The sequence below is a fragment of the Podarcis erhardii genome (genome assembly GCF_964252035.2).
Source record: "Podarcis erhardii genome assembly, chromosome: 12".
Classification (NCBI taxonomy): domain Eukaryota; kingdom Metazoa; phylum Chordata; class Lepidosauria; order Squamata; family Lacertidae; genus Podarcis; species Podarcis erhardii.
In genome coordinates this window covers 43,447,772-43,469,374 of record NC_138513.1, presented here as the reverse complement: position 1 = coordinate 43,469,374, position 21,603 = coordinate 43,447,772, and the positions used below count along the sequence as shown (strand labels likewise).

Sequence of the window (21,603 nt, the reverse complement as noted above, 5' to 3'; positions counted from 1 at the left end):
GCAAGACGAAAAGAATCCGTTCCGCGAGTCTCTTCGTCTAGCGGTTTTTTCGTCTTGCGAAGCAAGCCCATTGACAGCTTAGCGGATTAGCGCTATTAGCGGTTTAGCGGCTTTCAGCGGCTTATCGGCTTAGAAAGGGGGGGGGAGGGAAAAAACCCGCAGGAACTCGCAAGACATTTTCGTCTTGCGAAGCAAGCCCATAGGAAATTCGTTTTGCGAAGCACCTCCAAAACGGAAAACTCTTTCGTCTAGCGAGTTTTCCGTCTTGCGAGGCACCACTGTATTTGAATATTGGTCAAATATTGTCAAATATTTCAAGAATGTCATTGTAGATTAATATTTTTATGTCATGATGGTGTGATTCATTAGCAAGGGCAGGAATGAGGGCATCTTGACCCCTAGCCTTGCTGAAGTTAGAGGCAAACAACAAAAAACTTTCCCACTGAATACATATTGTAACTGCAGGTATCTTCAAGCAGGAACACAAGCAGTTATCAGTGGCAAAGGCCATTGCTTAATGGGTATACTATACAGCTAGGATCAAGGAGACCCAGATTCCCTCAGTCATGAAGCTCATTAGGTGATGTTAAGCCAGTTGCACAACTCAGTCTAAACTACCTAACAGGGGTATTGTGTGGATAGAGTTAATATATAGTCTTGAGCTCCTTGCAGAAAAGGACAGAGTAAAATGTAGCAAAATTAATCATAATCTTCCATCTTTAAAAAGTCAGTGTCATTGTTTAGTGCTGGGACATATTACAATTACAAAACAAAGGTAAGCACAGTATTAAACTTTTTGATGGACATCATTTTTGGATTCTCGTAAAGTTAATGTTTTAAAGACCATTTGACAATACTTGACCACAGCTTGACGGACCAACCTGAGCTATGTATCTACTTGATTTCCAAGAGAAATTTCAAGTCCAAATAAATAGTAGCACCTGCTTCCCCAAAGCATGAGAATGTCTGTCTAGCATGTTGAAATTTCCACCAAAAAACTTTGCACATCTAAAATAAAATGGGTACCAATACATTTTTACTGTGAATGGTTACTTGGAAAAAATATAAAATAAAACACAATATTTTGCAAATAAATATTGCAGCAACAAAATATTATTAGGCAAGCCAACTAATGAATTAACCCTGAAGGTCACATGGGGGACTATATACTCTGTACAATGCTGTTGTTTGTGATAATGAAAATATAAGATGAAAGCATTTGATTTTTAGCAGAAGCTTCATTCTCTTACCATCCTCAGAAGCTGTTCCTAAACGGGAAAAATATTAAACAATGACATTCCAAGCAGATTTTTGTATTAGGTAAGCAATCACTCTTTGGCTTCCTAAATGTGTATATATTAAAAAGTGTATTATATGAGATTAAATTCTAGTCCATTAAATATTTTTTGATGCAGTTACCCTGCATTAGAAGCTACATTCTTTGTCTGATGAAAAGTTCTGTATTGCACCTATCCACCACCACTGCTAAAATTACTTTTTGACATAGCTGTACAACAGATCTGGCACAATGTGCAAAAACAGGTAAACTTTCAGAAACATTCACACAACTAACTCCAAAACAAGATTCAAAACTAGCTTTCCTTTAGTAGGCAGACTTGAAAGCCATGAACATAAAATCAGAGCAATATATTCAAACTAAGTGCATTCTGAACAGACTAATCTTATGAAATCCAGCATAGAGAGTGATATCCAACAAAGTCATGCTTGGAACAGAGCCAATGAAATTACTGGACTTAAATACAGTACTTAAATCCATTGATTTCAGTGAGACTTCTCCATGACTTGGCTGAATCGTACCCAAATAAATTAATTGTGGCCGAGTCAGAAAGGGGTAGTTGCAAAGTCAAACAGCTTAGTTGCCGAACGTTTTGGTTCCCGAACGTTGCAAACCCGGAAGTGACCGCTCTGGTTTGCGAACTATTTTTGGAAGCTGGCTGTCCGACGGGGCTTCCAATTGGTTGCAAGAGCTTCCTTCAGCCAATCAGAAGCCACAATTTGGTTTTCGAACGTTTTGAAAGTCAAATGGACTTGTGGAATGGATTCCGTTCAACTTCCAAGGTACAACTGTATAATGAATTGAAAAAGATGTTCAGAATAACATTAGTTAAAAAAACCCCAGAATATTTCATTTTGGGAATTATAGGGGGGAAACGAGTTAGACTCTATAGAATTTTTTTCATGTGTGAGACTACAGTGGTAAGAATGTTATTTGCCCAAAAATGGAAAGAAGAAAAAGTCCTGACAAAACAAGAATGGATACAAAAACTTGTGGAATATGCAGAAATGGCGAAACTTACCGGAAAAATAAGAAATCAAGATAACAAACTTTTTATAAAAGAATGAAAATGATTTATTGACTATTTACAAACAAACTGTAAACAGATAAGAACACTGACAGGATTATTGCAATAACCTGCAGTTTTATAAGAGTATATATTTAAAATAGATGAATAAATGAATATGTTAAGTTACTGTATTTTTTGCACCATAGGACGCAGTTTTTCCATCTTAAAAACTAAGGGGAAAAGTCTGTGCGTCCTATGGAGCGAATGCAGGGGGGGAGGCAGGCAGGAAAAGCCCCCAAGAGCCACACACAAGCTTCGTGCGGCTCTTGCAGGCTTTTCCCCAGGAGGGAGAAGGGCTGACGCGGCCAGTCAGTCCCTTCTCCCTCCTCGTAGAAAAGCCTTGCGCAATCTCTCCAGCCGCGGGGAGGCTGCGCAAGGCTAAAGAGGAAGCCCGGGCAGTGAGCGCGATCCATCCCCTCGCTGCCCAGGCTTCCTCTTTAGCCTTGCGTGCCTCTCTAGCCGCGGGAGGCTGAGCAAGGCTAAAGAAGCCAACTTTTAAAAAATATCTCTATTTCTACCTCTTTTCCCCCCCTGTCCTTTCTCCACCCCCTTCTTTTCCTCTGGGTCAGTGTTTTTATCTAGATTAACGTTTTAGTTGGGGGGGGGGAATATTATAAAAAAGGAAACTTTGCAGCTTTTATTTTAGTATACAATAAAAACAGATTACACAAAACACAAAAGGAGGAAATAGCACAGAAGAAGAAGAAGAGAAAAGGGAAAGCCATTTACCAGAGGTAGATCTTAACCCTTGCCTCACCTGGGAGCTTCTCTGGCAGGAATTCCCTCGGCTTAAATTGGGTGGGGGAAGAGTGGCAGGTAGGGGGGTACCTACCTAGACACTGAAGCCACATGTCTCTCCAATGAAAATTGGGAGTGGGCATTGTGTGAAGTGGCTGTGGATCTCCTGCCACAGACGTGTAGGACTGTATAGAGTTGGGAGGGCCACCCGAGGGTCATCTAGCCCAGCCCCCTCACAATGTAGGAATTACAGCTAAAGAACGCCAAGCAGATGGTCCCCCAACTTCTGCTTAAAAGCCTCCAGTGGTGGAGACCCCCAACACCTTCCAAGGTCATAGAATTGCAGGGTTGGAAGGGAACCCCAGGAGTCATCTAGTCTACCCCCGGTGGATAGCGGGCACGATCCATCCCGTTGCGCAAGGCTAAAGATGCTGCTTAAGGCTAAAGAGGAAGCCAAGGCAGTGAGCGGGATGGATCGTGCTCGCTGCCTTGTCTTCTTTAGCTGCACTGGAGAGGTTTAGCTCCTGGCTGGAGAGGTTGAGCGGCTATGCTGCTGAAATAGCTAATCGAACTAGAATATAAAAAAGGGAGGTGTGAGGAGGTCAAGGAAACAAGTAAATGAAAGATAAGTTATGGGAAGGTTTGCTCTGTCTTTTTTTTTAATTGTTTCTATTTTTCTGTTTTTTTCCATTTTCTTTTTTCCTTATTGTGAAGGTTTTGTTTAACTTGGTGTTTTTTCTTTTTCTTTTAGTAACCTTTTAAATTTTAAATAAATATTATTTTTTTAAAAAAGAGAGAGGTTGAGCGGCTATGGATCCCGCTCGCTGTCTTGGCTTCTTTGCTCTTTGGGGCTGGGTGGGGGGAACCCAGGCTTCCCCCGCAGCCCCGAGAAGCTCTGGGAGAAGCAGACAGGCTCCACACAGCCTGTCCCTTGCTCTTTGGGGCTGGGGGGGGGGGAAATAATATTTTCCCCCTTGATTTCCCCCTCTAAAAACTAGGTGCGTCCTGTGGTCCGGTGCATCCAACAGAGCGAAAAATACGGTAATTTGGAATATGAAGGAAAAATAAATTGAAGGAACCGCAGAAAAAGGGGGAAGGAAGAACATTTTGAAATGTTAAAATGATTGTAAAACTACTGAAATGTATATAACTGAAAATCATAAATAATATTTTTATTTTTAAAAAAGAATGTCAAATGTGCCAGCACTGTGTGTGCCACTGAGACTGAGATACTACTGGCTTGGCTCCAGTTACATTACTGCTACTCTAAGACCAATTCCAGAAGATATGAAAGCTTCAGAAGTGGTTTCTAATGGAGCTCAACAAGCTGTTGAAATGGAACACACAATTCTAGTGAGCATAATCAAACTACTGAGTTTCCTAAATTTGCAACCCGGAAATGCAAAATAACCAAGACTGTCTGTTACAGAAAGCAAAATATTAACACAACAAAAATTTAACTGTACTGCTCCTACTGATGAGTGTCTAGAAAATGAAGATTCATTGTTAATTTGAATGTCAGTAGCTAAAGTATTAAGAGAAGGTAGTTCAAAAACTGATCAGCCATATAGATACATATAATAGCAATGTTGTATTAGAAGTTGACAAACATAATTCAGACCTTGAGATTAATGTGCAATGTGTTAGTGAACAAATAACATTAGTCACCAATGAAATTAGTGTGCAAACATCTACTGTATTGTATGAACAGATTTCACAAGATTAATAGTCTAGAAATCAGACAAAACAGGGTCTTACCATCCATCTTGTCAGAAGTATCCTCTTTGTTGGAAGAGCAGGCAAAGAAACAGGGAAAACTTAGTGTGTTAGATAAACCGAGTTGACAAGAGAGCCAAAGAACATTCAGTAAGGAAACGAGAAAGTTTACAGACACTTGCATCTTTGTTAAACCTGAGAGCTATTTTTGAGGGCTTGAGGATGTGGCTGAGTGCTCTTAAACAGGGGCGTCTGCGAGGGCATTTAGTGGGGGAATTTGAGGGGGAAGCCCGGGGTACTATCTCAGGGGACATGGAGGGTGAGGGAGCTGCTGCAATGACATGCAACACCTGTACCATGCAAAAGTACATGCGTAGGAAGTGCAAATTGGTTGCCTTTCTGGAAGAGAAGGTGTATCAACTCGAGGCCCACAGAGCCTAGGACTTCCCAATCAGAACGTCGGCGGTTCAAATCCCTGCAACGGGGTGAGCTCCCGTTGATTGGTCCCTGCTCCTGCCAACCTAGCAGTTTGAAAGCACATCAAAGTGCAAGTAGATAAATAGGTACCGCTCCGGCGGGAAGGTGAACGGAGTTTCCGTGCGCTGCTCTGGTTCACCAGAAGCGGCTTGGTCATGCTGGCCACATGACCCGGAAGCTGTACACCAGCTCCCTCGGCCAATAAAGCGAGATGAGCGCCGCAACCCCAGAGTCGGTCACGACTGGACCTAATGGTCAGGGGTCCCTTTACCCTTTTACTTACTAAGAATGTGGTGGGGTTTCTACCTATGCTTGTCTCTTAAGTAATCTTTAAGGCAAGAAGAATCAGAGCAACATTCTCCCGGACCCAGGAGTGGTTACTCCAATCTTTTTTTTCTCGCTAGATGTCAAGCTTGGCAAAGAGTAAGTGCCACATAAGAAGCAACTTGGGTGCCAGTCAGGACCAGATGAATGGCAAACTAACAAAGCTGCATTATAACAAGTATCAGCAAGACCGGGTATCATTTTCCTTCCCTTTCACTTGCATAAAATTGGGAATATTTAAACTTAAGTGTATGCGATGCCACAGCTTTGCCAATGCAATACAAAAAATGTATAGTCCTCCAACTAAATATTTTCAGCACAAAGCTGCTATTGGAGTACACTTCCTCAACTTGGTAAAGCAAGAGGACCTTCCTTGTTAAACAACACAAATTATTCTGAATTTTAACAGTTTTTCACACATTAATATCTCATCTACCATGCCTCTTTACTTATGTCTACCATCATTGGTACAATCAGAATTGTTCAGAATTTGAAATATGTTCTTATGCAAAAGATTTAACACCAACTTCCTGTATCATAGCAAAGGAGAAGGCAAATCAGGGGAGACCTCTTTTATTCCTGCTGCAGCCCAAAGCACTGCCACCATGCATGTTAGCCCATCCTTGCTTAACACCCAAAGTGTCCCTAATCATTAGGCATCACCCAAACTAGGGGGAGTGATGATTCTAGCAAACAACACTGAACATGGCTGATGGGACCAATGCCAGCGGAACATTCAAAATCACACTAGCTCTTTTTTAAAATAGCTCCATAAAATACACATTAGATAGCCGTACAAAACCTCTCAGCACACATTAGGTACAACAGCATCCTTGCAAAAGGATGGTGTTAGTAACACAATGAAGAAACATTTTTCTTCAAAAGCTGAGAAAACAGTAACTAACTACAACCAAGACATCAACAGTTCATCTCTCTGTTGCAGGAAACCAAAGCTGATACTGATCCTAAGCAATGTTAGAAACTGAGATATGAAAGCTAGGAGCTAAATGGCACCTTAAACCTGGGTTATGGGTACAACAACGGAATGTCTAGGCACACTTCTTTATAATAAGAATACAAAGCTGAAAATGAATGAACTGCAGCTAAAATATTAGGTTCATTTTTCACATGGTCTAGTCCTTCCCCTGCCCACCCCCCTAATATTCTCCAGTCTTCAGAGAGTGGCTGGAAGTGGGGAGGCAGAAAAAGGTCCTCCTATCCTTCCACTCTGTAGTTTTAATCAGAAATCTTAGGCGCAGTACTGCACCCAAAGCTCAGAAACAGCTCACACTAATGAAATTCTCTGTCACAAAATGCACCTAGAACAATGGGAGTTTCGAGAACTGATCCTAAGCATGTTTACTCTCAGTAAGTCCTAACCAAGTCCATTCACAATTGCTCCTCAGAAAATAATCTTAGGATTGAAGTTTAAGTACTCTCAATGCTAGAATGACCTTTTCACCAGTACCCCCCCCCAACAAACCACAGAGATGTGATTTAATTGAACCACTAATAACCAACTAGGCAACAACAGCCTTTCGGTTTACAAAGCTGGGTGTCTCATAAACATCACTGCAAGGGCACACACAAAAATCGTATTTAAATTCACAGAGAAATCCAATAAGCAGCTTATTAGATCATTAAACAGATTCCCTCACCTAGTGAAGCATATGATCCTGGAGGTAGACCAGCGGCTGCTAAACGGCCAGCTCCCGTTGGCTGACCAGCAGCATGACGTGCCTTCGCTCCAGCGGCAGCATTGACATCTATGTCGCTGCGAGATCTCTGTAGCATTCCTGGGCTTGGAACAGACTTGGTAGTTCCTGCAACTGGGATTGAAGGTAATGAAATTGCATATATCATGCATCCCTTCTTATTAAGCATACAGTTGTTCTTGCTCAATAAATTAATTGTGCAACGTCTTTTAAAAAGATGCTACTTCTAGAGAGTTTTAGTCTAGTACAGGCATGTCCAAAATCTGTTTCAGGGGCCTAATCCGGCCCGCTGCTCGGTTTAATCTGGCCCCTGTGGCAGTGTATTTCCTGGGGTAAAATCCTACCCCCCCCCCCGCAACAACTTCAATCCTGAAAACAGCTCAACAACTTGGGGGTAAAATCATTAAAAAAATTCAACAACTTCAATCCTAAAAAAAAGGTTGGCTCTTTGGTCGGCCGTCACGGCCCTTCACTTCATCAAATCTGGCCCTCTTTGAAAAAAAATTTGGACACCACTGGTCTAGCACATTTAGTACACAAAGAATTACCTCTGCCAGCCATAGTTGTTGAACCGGATGTGGACCATTTTGATGCGAAGGGACGACTGAAACAAAGGCAACAGTTTTAGTAAGGCATGCTATTAAACATTTTACAACACACTGAAGTATTCTTTCCCCTTCTTCATTCTGCATGAATATGTCTAGTGAATATGCAAATCCATTTTACTTGCTAACATCATCCTGCTATGGACCAGATAAGGCCTTTTTAAAGGTCTTAAAGAAGCCCATACATTTTATTGAGAACTTTAAACAAGCACTACTATATTTTTATACAAAGCTGTTAAGCTGCATATAAAGGGTGCAACTGGGTACTTTGAATACTTATGAAGAGTTCCTTTGGGTGCAGGTAGACTACATCAGGTGGGGCTTGAGCTCCACCAAGTGGTAACAGGCAGATTTTGCTGTGATGGCTTGCACCTGCAATACAAGATTGTGCCCTTCAGACTGGCGTTACCCCCAGTGTGTTCACCTCCATCTACAACAGATACTGTATCTACACTTATCCAGGTGATCTTCTGCAGTGGCGTAGCGTGGGGGGTGCAGGGGAGGCCGGCCGCACCGGGCGCAACATCTGGGGGTTAGGGAAATCCACGGGTTAGGGGGCGCAAATCCACGGGTTAAGGGGTGCAAATCCATGGGTTAGGGGGCGCAAATTACTTGCCTTGCCCCAGGTGCTGATAACCCACGCTACGCCACTGATCTTCTGTTCAGATTTCTGGCACAAGAAGACCTCCAAATCACACCAGCCTCCCTGAAAGATCTGTGGTTCTTGATCAATACCAACAAGAGAAGCCCTGGTAGACTTTGTTGCAGGAAACAAGGCCTTGTCTTCTATGGGTGGGCATCATCAGTGTTAAATGGGAATGTGGAGGTAGTCCTCCACCAGATTTCCCGATGACAAGCTTGACTTGCTCTTCTACAAGGTTGGTTATTTTTCTCTTTAACAATACTTTCCACCAGTTTTCCTGGGACAAATTTTAAGGTGACTGACTTATAATTAGAAGGTGCCCTGGATCCCTTTTTAAAAATCGGGCGTTGTATTGGATAATATCCAGTTCTCAGACGGTCAGCAATTTCACATTTGAATTATTTGGAAAACTCGCAGGTGATTGCCATCCGACTCCCAACGGTTTGTCAGTTTTTGTCTATTAGGCCCAGAATTTCATCTGTCATCACCACTCTTTGGCCTAAGTTCCTCATTCCCTCCCTACAAAAGTTAGCTGAGGCACTGGAAACTGCCCTTTATCTTTCACTAGAAAGATGGAAGTAATTCATTCAGCTTCTCCATCTCCTTATCTTCCTTTACCACATCTTTGAGTCCTCTGTAACCAAGGCTGAGATTTCTGCCTTGCAACAGTTGGATTTTCTGCTAATTCTCAAATTCCTGTGGACAAGCACTGCGTTTTTGTCAAGGCTCGAGAAGCAAGATCCATCTCCTGCCAAATTAGGACGGTTGAAGCAGGTGGAATACTAGAAAGGCTCTGTGACTCGACTAGAGCTTTAGAATGTTCAAAATTTGAAAACAGCAAATTCAGACGTGTTCAAGTCCTACCTGATGTAGTCTTACCTGCACAGAATGTAGATTTGCACTAAAAAGGGGCATCCCATTGAAAATAATACAAGGTGGGTCCATTTGCATTCAAGTGTGCATATTATTTATGCCTGTGAGTCCTGACTCAGCAAACGGAGTAGATGTATGGGGTATGCTTTTGCACACAGATCTTATCTGGATTATTGTGAAGTTATTTTATTCTAAAATGACCCTTACTTGAGGCTTTCCTGTGAGCTGGAGGATGACCTGTCAGATTGTGGAAGTGATGCAATACTACCCGAATTCTTTAAGTATGTATGCAGGCTTCTTTGATAGGATGGCTCAAGGTTATTATACAACACCTCTGCTTCACCTGGAAAATGATTTCTTAGACCTAGGTAAGTCCTGCAAACAAATTACATAATATTTATTACAGGGGCATTGGATAGCCAAGTATTAAAAAAAGAAAAATACAAGCAATAATCCATCAACACCAATGAAAAATATATTAGCAAATTTCTGATACTAAAATTTAATTGAGTAAAGTTTCACCATTCATCCCAAACCTATGTTGTCCAAGCACATATCGAATAGAGAAATACTGTTGCTCCTTTAGATATGAATGAAATTCTTCCTCTTAGAAAGGCATCAATACTTTCTAGAGTAAAATATTTAAATGATCCCCGACTTACTTTCTTGCCTCCACTCTTGCTTCAGCATCAGCATCATGAATACCCTTTTTGATGGTTTCAACCAAGACTGCTGCATGCCTAAAAGACAAAATCCAAGTCCAGCATTATATATAAAATGTGCATATTGTTTTGTGAATAAGTTAACTAAATGCTTCCCCTTGCCCAAATTCTATGTTAGTTTTTCTGTGAGGGTAATTTCCATAGCACCCATGAACCACCTTTCAAAAAACAACAACAAAGCACCGCATCAAGATTATAAAGTGGCCAAAGAAATGGGAAGTAATCAGAATCTGCTTCTATGGTTAAGGAAGATACAACGAATCCTTTAGCAGGATGTACAGAGGAGCTACTCATAAGTACAGTGACACTAGTTGTTGCTGCAATGAAACCACTGAATATGGTAACTTTGATACAATAATAAAAATGCTAGGATTAGCAACTTTCATACATAACGGAAATGAAAATTTGTGCTTCTGTGCAGATAACATTGTAACTGGAACTAGAAATATAGATTAGAATGGGTCACATACCTCCCCATGCTTGCTTTTGAGGAAATCTGCACCAAATTATCTACCTCTGTGCTATCTAGTAAGACTGAAAAACTGCTATTTGAAATACTTCACTTAAGAATCCATTTGTACAGACAATGGCCCAATTTGCACGTAACACTAAGCCACAATATGTTTAGCCAAAATGTGGCTGGTTTGAAAGTCTGAACTCTGACCAGCGGACTAACTGTGGAATGTTTTCTGGCAACACACCACAAAGTAGAGTCATGATTAGTTGCTGACTTACAGACTGTGGCTTTAAAACTATAGTGTGCTATTATATCTCAATTCAACCATGGCTTGTTTGAATGCCCCAACCAAGATGATCTCCAGGCTATAAAGGAACAAGGTAAGAGTAGCTAGAAAACAAACCTAGTTTTGGAGAATCAAGCCAAGAGTTGCTTGCACATCTATGGGATACCTCACTGTTTGTTGGTCAAAACACTGTTTGATCTAAAACTACTTCGTCTAAACTTTGAATGCTAGCCTCACTAACAACAACAACAAAACAGAATTGCCTCTTCTGGTTGTTGTTTTTTAAAGGGTCTGAAACAGCAAGTAGATCCAATTGTTAGGAGAACTTAACTACGTTTATACTTGTAATATTAAAACAGAGGTTCATGTCACCTATAAATCGTACCTTTCCAAGGAATGCGTTTGCCACTCTTGTAACAACAGGTCTAGAAATTCAAAAGAGCGCCTGAAAAAGACAGGGACTAAAGTCAGGGTTTGATTATTGCCAAGTCTAGGAATCTGAAGCTCTTATCAAGATGGTATGCACAAGAGGGTATTCCAGAGCATATGCGTTGAAATTAATGGACCTAACTTAAGTCATGTCTACTGATTTCATTGGGTCACCTCCGAATAAAACTGTACTGAACAGCACCCACACATTCACATAACAAAAACTGTCACAGAGATATCAAAATTTTCAAAAGGAAGGGGATCCATGACTTGGCTTTTGAAAAGCTGTCCACAGTACTTAGGTAATTGGGAACCACTGTCTTAACCCACACCCACTTGTAAATATATGACAAGTTTGTTCCTGGTCTTTGATTTGACTTTCCTTCATCTTATCTTCAAATTTATATCATCTTAACAACATAAAGCAATAGAACCAGCAACACACAAACACCAAGCGAATAAAAATAAAAGGCTTCATGCCGCAAATGGAGTTGTTATTGATTGACTGAATTTATATACTGCCCTATACCTGGAGGTCTCAGGGCGGTTCGCAAAACAAAAACAAAATATAAAACCACAAAATATAATCAAAATAAAACCAACAACCCAATAGCTGCTGCCCCCCCAAAACCCCACATTTTAAAAGGGCATAGGATGTCAACCAAATTAACAAATGGCCTGGTTAAAAAGGAATGTTTTTGCCTGGTGCCTAAAGGTATATAATGAAGGCACCAGGCGAACTTCCCTGGGGAGAGCATTCCACAGATGAGGAGCCACTGTAGAGAAGACCTGTTCTCATGTTGCCACCCTCCGGACCTCTCGAGGAGGAGGCACACGAAGAAGGGTCTCAGAAGATGATCTCAGGGTCCAGGTGGGTTCATATTTAACATTTTAAGTTTCACAATGAATCCTATACAGTGGTGCCTCGCAAGACAAAATTAATCCGTTCCGTTAGGCTCTTTGTATAGCGGTTTTTTCGTCTTGCGAAGCAAGCCCATTGACAGCTTAGCGGATTAGCGCTATTAGTGGTTTAGTGGCTTTTAGCGATCAGCTGTTAAGCGGCTTATCAGCGGAACAGCTGATAAGCGGCTTAGCGGCTTAGGAAAAGGGGGGGAGGGGGAAAAACCCGCAGGAACTCACAAGACGAATTCGTTTTGCGAAGCAAGCCCATAGGGAAATTCGTTTTGCGAAGCACCTCCAAAACGGAAAACCCTTTCGTCTAGCAGGTTTTCCGTCTTGCGAGGTGTTCATCTTGCGGGGCACCACTGTACATGTTGAAGTCCCACTGAGCCTAATGGAACGTACAACCAGGTAAGTGTGTAGAGAACTTCCGCCTTTATTGCGGGATTGTGACACTGCACATATCAGAGTTACAGCAGAGCCTAACTCCTGAAGATGAATTCCATTCATTTCCTAAAACCCTTTCTTGAAATCAAGGAACATTATACTCATAAAGCTTGTTATTCATAAATGCTCACCTCCTGACTGCAACAGATTTTGAGGTACAGTTGCTGGTTATTAAAGGTATGAGTCTGGGCACATGGGTATGCTGAAAAGAGAGTGGAAAAAAAGCTATCACAAGGCATTCAATACTCATAATAAATTTTGTGTGGCATTAGAGTCATAAGGTTGCAGTTCTATAGCATTTATCATTTTTGACACAAAGGTGGCTTTAAGCATAGGGCTCACAATTTTATTTAACTCAAAATAAATTGAGCACAAAAATTAAGATAGAAACCCAGATGGTGGAATGCTGAAAATAGTTTTAGGCTACATAATAGCTTCATCTTTTCTATCTCATATCAAATAAGTAAATAAGGAACTACAATTTCTGGAAAATATACAGTATGATGACATGATATAAAGAGGCTTCTGGCTGCCACAAATACTTCGCACAAAGTAGCTCACATAGTTTTTCACATAGGAAAAAGTACGTACTTATAGCCTTACTTGCCCATAGTTAATATATGTTAATATGCCCAATACAGAAGTGAACTTTAAAAATAACATTGGAGCATACTTACACGAATGATAAATCTAATGGCTGCACACCCAGAAGTAGCCATAACTTTGGCGCTATTAGGAACCAGATTAAACAGAGTAGGCACAATGGATTCTGCGCCATGATCAAACTTGTTTCCCAGAACTGTTGAAAGATGGCTGGAAGGAATAGAGTAAAACTGGTTATCAAAACTAATTCAGCACCAACGACAGGAACTATAATCACTCTTTGTAAATAATATAAAAACCTTTTCCCAACACGTTCCCAACTTTGCACGTTACATTTAACATAGCCCATAAACATGCCTGGCTGGACCAGAACTTCAGTTTAATCCAGCTTTTAATTTCAAATGTCAATCAGCCAGATAGTCCTCCAATTGTCTTCCACAAATGTTTTTGAAGATGAACCACCCAGGTCCCTATGGCAAATCTGAAAACACAAACCACACTCCTAGATAGGAAAGCCATTTGTCCTGTGATTCATTTGAACCAGATGATTAATTGGATAGTTCATTATGCACCTCACCAAGGCAGACCAATAAATGTGCATGGGAACTACTGTCACAGTCAAGCACTATCATTTCTCCCAGCTAATCATGCATAAGGATAAAAGTATCTTCAGCAGATGGCAATTATACAAGTGTCTTGTCCTTTCACTTCATTTAAGAGATGCAATGAAAATCAGAAGAATAGTTATCATATAATAGCCTATTACAGGAAGCGATCATTTCCCCGCCACAACACACACACATTTTCCTGGAATCCAGCCCCATATAAAGCACTGCATTTATCCCAGTGGAGAGGAATCTCTGGCTTGTGGCTGTTAGGCCAACCAGGCTACCCCATTTGGCCTGCGAGGCCGGCTGAGCCAAACCACACCTGCCTTTGCAGCCACTGAGTGCTGTCTGAATTCAGTGCCTTACCCTGTTCCACTGCTTTCAGCAGCCACTGGATTCAAACAGTAACTCCCAATCTATCCCAAGTATATCTGGCCCCTTCCAAAACAGTGAGGTGGAAAAATTCAAAAGGAAGAAATGGGGGCACGCTCCAAGGACGCCCCTGACTTCTTCCTTTACAAAAGAAGAATTGGGCTTGAAATCAAACTGGGCTCAAAAGGAAGAACTGGGAGCAAGGTGTGTCCCTGATTCAACCATCTGAAATATAACACCAGGGAATCGATAGAATCCTCCTCCCATCTCAATAAAAATGTCCTGCAGAAGGTTGGCTACCTTGGGATCTGGTCCTCCCGCTGGATCCAGTTCCCCACCCAATTTAGTCATATGAAATTTTTCTCACTCTTTTTTATCCTTTAAAAAACCCTAGGACTAATATGGATATACTATAGAACCATACTTTGGTCACCCGACTGCTGGATCCTGCACAATATCCTCTCCCAAATGAAGGCAGGGAATTGCCTGCAATTCTAAAGTCTACTCCAGCTCCTTTAACCACAATTCTAGGGGATCTATCACCCTCCAAGAACCAAATCCTACAAACATGTTAATATTCCTATCCATTCAGGTGCTTTTAAGAACAAAGCACGAGTACAGTTCATACAAAGAGGCTACTTGTTTGCAAACCGTTGTCTTATCTAGATGGTAGTAAGTAAACTTTAAATACTTTAGGTAACAGTGGGGGGTGCCACGGCAGCCACAAATTAAGCAATTTGTACTTAGGTAGTTGACCATCAATAGTCTGTAAGAGGCCACAGAAAGCCCACAAAAACTCCTCCTCCTTCTCACTGCCACTGTGCATGACTACCTTTCTTTCTGTGCTCACCGTGTGTGCGTGTGTGTGTGGTTGTTGATAGATAGATAGTTTGACTGTAGTAGTAGAACCTCTAACTGGTTTACAAGAAATAACGGATTATTTTCGTCTTGCGAGGCACCACTGTACATGAGATGTAGCCCGGAGGGTCTTGCTAAGGGGTGGACTCACAGCAATGGCATTTGTATTACTTTTAGAAATCTCTTTAAATAATGAGCTTCTCTTACAAAATGCTTCCCACAATGCTTTTGCCACAAGAGTCGCAAACATAAAATTGAAAGTGTGATTGATGTGAACGTATCAAATGCTTTAAAATAGAAAGCAAATCAAGTCTTATTATCAGCTCATGATTTTGAACATTTAAGATTAGAAATAGCGGGGTGGTCTGTGTCTGCAGTTATTATCACTGCAGGGCATACCACAATAATTCTACTTTGGATGATCTAATGCATATTAATATTCTGCAAAATGAATGCCTTTCTGCAGCATTGTTTATGCCTATTTTTAAACATTATATCCCTTTAATACAAGCTCTGCTCTAGCAGGAAACTAATAATCTGCAAAATATGAGAACTACCACACCTCCAAAGGAACAAAGGGCATGCAGATGCATAATGTGCCCTGCAGTTGTGTTCTGAACTCTTATTCATGTTTTACATCAGTTATGTTACTTATCATAGTTATACAGATACGTAAAGCAATGCAACATTTCTACTGTATTTCCAGTAAGGACTATTCAACTGATTAAACCACAGCCAAGTACTGTAGTTTTGTATTATCAGTTTCCTTAGCAGATACTTACGCTACTGTAATGCATGCTTCTCTAACCACTTGTGATCTGAGATCTTTAGCTGATAATTTAAATGCTCCATCCAACAGCCGTAAATGCTGGAAAAATCCGTCATACTGAGCAGCTCCAGCAACAAGTAATGAACGGACCTTCTTGAGCTGGGGGTGGGGAATGGGGAGTGGGATAAAGGGGGAAAAGAATTGGTATAATATCATTTCTTATTCCAAACGGATAAATTTGACAATAAGCTACTGTTGGAGTCAAATAAATATGTACAATGTAATATTAAAAAGATATACCGCACTGGCTCGTTGATCCCAATCATGTTTATCATCTGACAAGATTTCTCTGATTTTATTTAACGTTTCTTCGAGTTCACGACTAGAATAAATCTGAAAAGAAAAGATGATGAGACTAAGACTGGGTTTTGCAGAACTCAAGTAATCAAGCCAAGCAGCATTCTAGAATGGTGGAAATCCTCTACTCTATGGGAGCGTTAAGGATAAGAGGGATAAGAATTAGCCCATAACTGGTTATTGTTTATGTTTCTGATGGGCAAAGTCCCTTTCCACCGCAATCCTGTCAGATGTGGTTTTATTTGCTGTTTGGCAGTACAAAGTAGACATAGTATTACCGGTGAGAAACATTAAAGTGCTCAAACTTCTTTTAAAAAATAAATCATCAGCATGTTTTGGACCCAAAATTTTAGTTATCTACTAGAAAAGTACCCTGACCGTTTTTTTTTAGTCCCCACACGCCCAAATATTAATCAATATAAAATCCAACTGCAGAAGTGAGAGGAAGTTAATGAAAATGTTCTGTTTGATAACAAAGGAGTGCACCTATATTAAGCTTAGAAAACACTGTAAGGCAGATACATGGGTGGAAGCAGTCCTATATATGTAGGCTAAAATTTAATGGATGAAACTCAGCATCTTGAATTCGGATCTAGGAAATGGAACCAATGCAAATGGTTATGTTAAGTCTGTATTTCAGCATCCTGTTCCTCTTTTGGGGACAAACTCACTGGCGCCTATATGGATGCAGATGTACTAATTCAGCCTTTATTAACAAAAGCCCAAGTAAATAATTAAAAAAATGTATACCAGGGTGATAAATGGTAAGAAGAAGAGGAGAAAGGAAAAAATATGCTGGCTTGTATATATCTTTAAATAATTAATGCTATAAAATAATGTTGCTTATATTGCAGGCAGCCAACAGAGGGCAACAGAATACAACAAGAGCTTGTCCTACTCACACAGGAATTAAAAACCATTAAAACACTGAATTAATTGACAGCAACTATAAAAAGCACAATGTTTGGAAAGTTCACTGAACACTGCATAAGAATTTTTATCCTGGGGTTTTTCAGGTAAAAGAAAAAGAATTCCCGGCCTCTACTGATAAGGGTGGCTCTAACTTAAATTCCGTCTATTATTTTCTGTCTAAATTTCTGGGGGAAAAATCAAGTTATTATATGTCCTACGTTTGATTGAAATACTCCCGACTTTGTCAAAACAACAGCCTATATTCCAAGGAGTCAGAGGTAGACCACAATTTCCCCACCTAATTGTTTTTATGGAGAAAATGTAACAAAAAATACAGAATTTGTCATCGAGACCCTGCCCTTGATGCTGCCCTTGAGCTGTTTCTCAGCAACATTCCTCTAATATAGATCAGTCCCAAGTTATGCAGGGGTTACATTCCGGGGATGGTGCAGAAAGTTGAAATTGTGGAGACCCTCCTTGGAGCCCAAAGGTGAGGTCAGTGAGGATGGAGGAAGCTCCAAAGAGACCAGAGGCACAGAAGGGCTTTGCTTACACTGCTCATCCTCCCCGCCTAACAGCTAACATGCGCTGTAGCGAAGCAGCCACCGCCACTTTCCTGCATGTCCTGTAGCCTCCTGCTGACCCCAGAGCTTCCATTCCAGTTGTGGGTATTTTGGGATACAGTATTTTGGGTATGGACTGAAGGGAGAGCAGCGCAGAGGGTGTTTAAAGGGTGATCTCCACTTTACGCAATTTCACTTAGGTGCGCACCAGCCCGGAACGTAACCTCCGTGTAAGTGGGGAGTTTGCCTGTATTTCTTCTCAATGCATATTTTAGAAATGTCAACCTTACTATAATAGTACTATAATAACAGTAAGTGCTTGCTAAAATGGTTTGCTTTACTGTGTTCTAATTGAACAGGAAGGACTTACGTATCCATACGAGAAAAGTTTATAGAAGTCCTGCTGCAATGACCATCAATACAGTTTAAGCTTTAATTTCACACCATTTACACAAACAGTTTAGAGCTAGTGAAAATCAATTTTGATGTAGTTAAACAAAAAAGCCCGGGTATACTGGATTGTTGTTGGTGAAACTTTGAGGCCACAATGAGCCAAACAATTTATCAGAAATAACAGAACTTGGCTAAAATGACTGTATGTTTGTTGCAGATAAGAACCATTAATATTCCAAAACTATGTAGTGTAATTTCATCAGATGGCCTCCTGTTGCAGAGAGAATCCTAAAACGTGGCTGAAGCATATGCTGTCTCCAGCATGGTCTGTGCTTAATTGCTGGCTCCTCACATTGCCTCTGCCCCACCCCTATCTAACAATTCCTACATGCTGTGTTATATCTATTCTATTGTCCTAATGAAGAAGTATAGGTAGAATTATTATAGGCTGATGAAACACACTATGCATAATGTTTTGACTGTAGGAATTTAGATTTGTGAGTGTCACACATGCACTCTCTCAGAAGGATGCTGAGCAGAGAAACAATGAAAGCTACTGCTTTATCACATACGATGCCTTGTCTCAATGCTGCTAGGACACCTATGACCGAAACAGAATTTAAGGATTATTTTGTTAGGCTGTTTCCCCTCCCCCAAATATATGTGTGTGTGTGTGTGTGTGTGTGTGTGTGTGCAAGTCACCTGCTTGCCTCCATTTAAAAAGCCTAATTGCTTTTGAAATTTGCTCTCAAAATATACTAACACATTTTGCTCAGTCTGGCACTTAGGAATGTACCTTGATGTTTCAACACTACAACCATGTAATTTTATAATAGAATAAGTGAAATTTCAGCTAATTCTTTATTTACAGGGAAATAAGCTGCAAAGGCCTTGATCGCTACCTTGTCCAATGCCCAGCTCAAGACAGACTCCTCCACAATATGTATTTAAGCCACTTAGGATTAATCCACTTTACCATAGCTGTCGTATGCCACAAGCAGATGTGGTCAGAGTCTTATCCTACAGATTCCTGACCAGTAAAACTCTCTCAAGCCACACAAGTTCATGCAAGTAAGCTAAACTGCACCCTTCACTCTCATCCTACTCAATCTGATATGGAAGATTATTCCCAAATATATTTATAATTTAACCCCTGAGTGTGAGAATTTAACTCAGCTACCAGACCTCCCCAAAAGAAAATTCATTCATTCAAACCTTTTTAGCACACCATTCCTCGAGTTCAAGGCAGCCCATGGAACTCAGTAAACATTCAGTTATTAAAAGAGGAGTGCTGTGAAAAGCAAATTTGCAAAAAAATTGGAAGTGCTCCCAAACTGAAATCTTATGAACAAAACACACTTCACCTTACCTGCACAGTAGGAACATCTGTAAATGCCTTTATAAAATCATCTTCATCAACAGCACCAGCTCCTCCTTCCTTGGTGGTGCCTGTAAGTGATAAGACTGCAATTATATATATTTGCATAAATGTTTGCTTGTATGTCTGCTTGTTATATTCAATAAAGCTTTGGTCTAATAAAAACAAAAACATGTATTTTACCTGGGATTTTAAGCTACTGTTAAGAAACAATAAGACTGATTAAATTACTGATTTTATTACGTAAGATACAATTTAAAATGCTTGAACTACCACAGGGTACTGCTGAATATTTACAAGAATGCCAGCCTTCCCTGCCAGGGCAACAAATTCTGTACCAAGAAAACCTGAATTCTGTCACCCATATAATTATGTAGATTTGCATAGTTTCCATAATTTATTCTGCTTCTCAGCAGTGGGCAAAAATGATGACAACAACTGTGGCTCTCCCATGCTCAAAGGTCAAAAGAAAGAAAAAAAGCAAAAAGTCTAGTATCTCCAACCCTAACACACAAGGGATAAAAGCTGGAATCACTGGCAAGACAGACTGGAAGACAAAGATAAAGAAAAGTAGGGTGAGAATATAAAGAGCCAAAGGATTATTGTGCTTCTTAATGTGGTTCATCAATTAATACCAATGAAGTGAATTAGGCGGCAGTGATTAGGATGAAACTAAAGAAGGAGGAAGAATGCCTCCAGCCCAAGAAAGTGGCGCTCTATATAAGCAGGGAAGTTAAGAAAGGTCAAAATTAGAAATTTAATTGCATGGATGAAAAAAAGATTTATGTCAGAGACTGAGAATTTACAAGATTGAGTTTGCCCCAAATAGGTTTTCCATTTTCAGCATTTAGAAGCATTACACACAGCTGGCTTTACCAATTGCAACAAGTGGCTCAAAGAGGCCTATCACCAATGAACAATGAAACAGTGCTGTGTTTGCATGAACATATATTGGCTCAACAAGCTGCTATGGACATGGGCTCCACATTCATTCCTTGGTTCACATGTGTGAGCATGGAACCAGGAAGTCTTCCATTAACAAAATTCCCCATTTCATCTGAATTGGGAAATTATGGTTAACAATTCAGAATATAAACCAACTTCTAACCATGGCGTAATATTTATGGCAGTGTTTTTAAACTCTGTTCCAGTGGTTCTTGAGAACTTTATTAGCAACTCCCCAGTAAGGTAATGTGTAATAGTGGCCAGACCTACCCAAATCATAGTTTGTCCACTCCTACTAGTATTGTAGTGTGGAATCACAAGAGAGCACTCTGTGACAGTACCCATGACCAGTGTGTTCATGTGACACAAAGCTCACGTGAGACAATGGTAAGGCCTGACATTAGCTAAATGATCTTCATGAATCAAGTGTGTATTCCTCAAAAGTGTACAGGGTTCCATGTGAAATGTTCCAGAAGTTCTTGGAGAACAAGTTAATTTAGGCAGTTCCTTGAAGGCAGAAAGTCTGATAGCAAACAGATACTGCAGCAGTCTGCAGAAATAAATAAGCAACATTTGGAGGAATTCGTATTATTATTGTTGTTATTAAAAGGAATGAAAACTGACACTTGCACTGGGCTAAAAGTATTGTAAATTAATACGTTAACACAGGCCTTAAAATGCAAAGCCTGTAATATAAAAGATTAGACAACTAAAATGTGTTAGTTTCAAGCTTAGGAAAGCAAATGCTTTAACTAATTCTGTATATTAAAATGCCACTTGACCTATCTTTAGGCAACTCATTAAACTTATTAGACAAAATGTTTGTGAACTACTAGGTGAAATATAACTTTGCATGTAAATAAAAATAGCAATGTTCTTTCCACACTTGAGTGCATACACCTTTGCTAGAGGGCGACTTCTAGCAAATGTTTAAATTAGAAGAACGTAAGAGATATGTGATCTGGCTCACACAACATGCTAAGCCAAATTGATGCTAAATTCCTATGCCCACATTTATGTTTTAACTCATCAGATTAGAAATGGCTACCACCTGAGTTTACATACCTATGAGATGGCTCATATGTCAAATTAAAAAAAATAGTCCGTGTCAGTGTGAACCAGCAGCTCAAATACTCTCATAGCACTC

General features: G+C 40.3%; 1 protein-coding gene across 31 annotated transcripts in view; it reads right to left on the bottom strand.

Annotated features, from left to right (window-relative positions):
- CLASP2 (cytoplasmic linker associated protein 2) overlaps nucleotides 1–21,603 on the bottom strand; it is a 125,071-nt gene that overhangs the window by 48,628 nt on the left and 54,840 nt on the right. For 25 of the 31 annotated variants that reach the window (XM_081834718.1, XM_081834724.1, XM_081834747.1 and 22 more), the window contains 12 exons: nucleotides 19,503–19,582; nucleotides 16,209–16,301; nucleotides 15,922–16,067; nucleotides 13,376–13,511; nucleotides 12,830–12,900; nucleotides 11,308–11,367; nucleotides 10,120–10,197; nucleotides 9,665–9,832; nucleotides 7,885–7,940; nucleotides 7,280–7,450; nucleotides 4,863–4,886; nucleotides 1,251–1,268 (listed from right to left, as the gene is read on the bottom strand). In XM_081834718.1, coding sequence (XP_081690844.1) covers nucleotides 1,251–1,268; nucleotides 4,863–4,886; nucleotides 7,280–7,450; nucleotides 7,885–7,940; nucleotides 9,665–9,832; nucleotides 10,120–10,197; nucleotides 11,308–11,367; nucleotides 12,830–12,900; nucleotides 13,376–13,511; nucleotides 15,922–16,067; nucleotides 16,209–16,301; nucleotides 19,503–19,582 — 1,101 coding nt within the window. The remainder of the gene's footprint in view (nucleotides 1–1,250; nucleotides 1,269–4,862; nucleotides 4,887–7,279; nucleotides 7,451–7,884; nucleotides 7,941–9,664; nucleotides 9,833–10,119; nucleotides 10,198–11,307; nucleotides 11,368–12,829; nucleotides 12,901–13,375; nucleotides 13,512–15,921; nucleotides 16,068–16,208; nucleotides 16,302–19,502; nucleotides 19,583–21,603) is intronic. The other 6 variants (XM_081834744.1, XM_081834719.1, XM_081834730.1 and 3 more) reach the window with 2 other exon arrangements.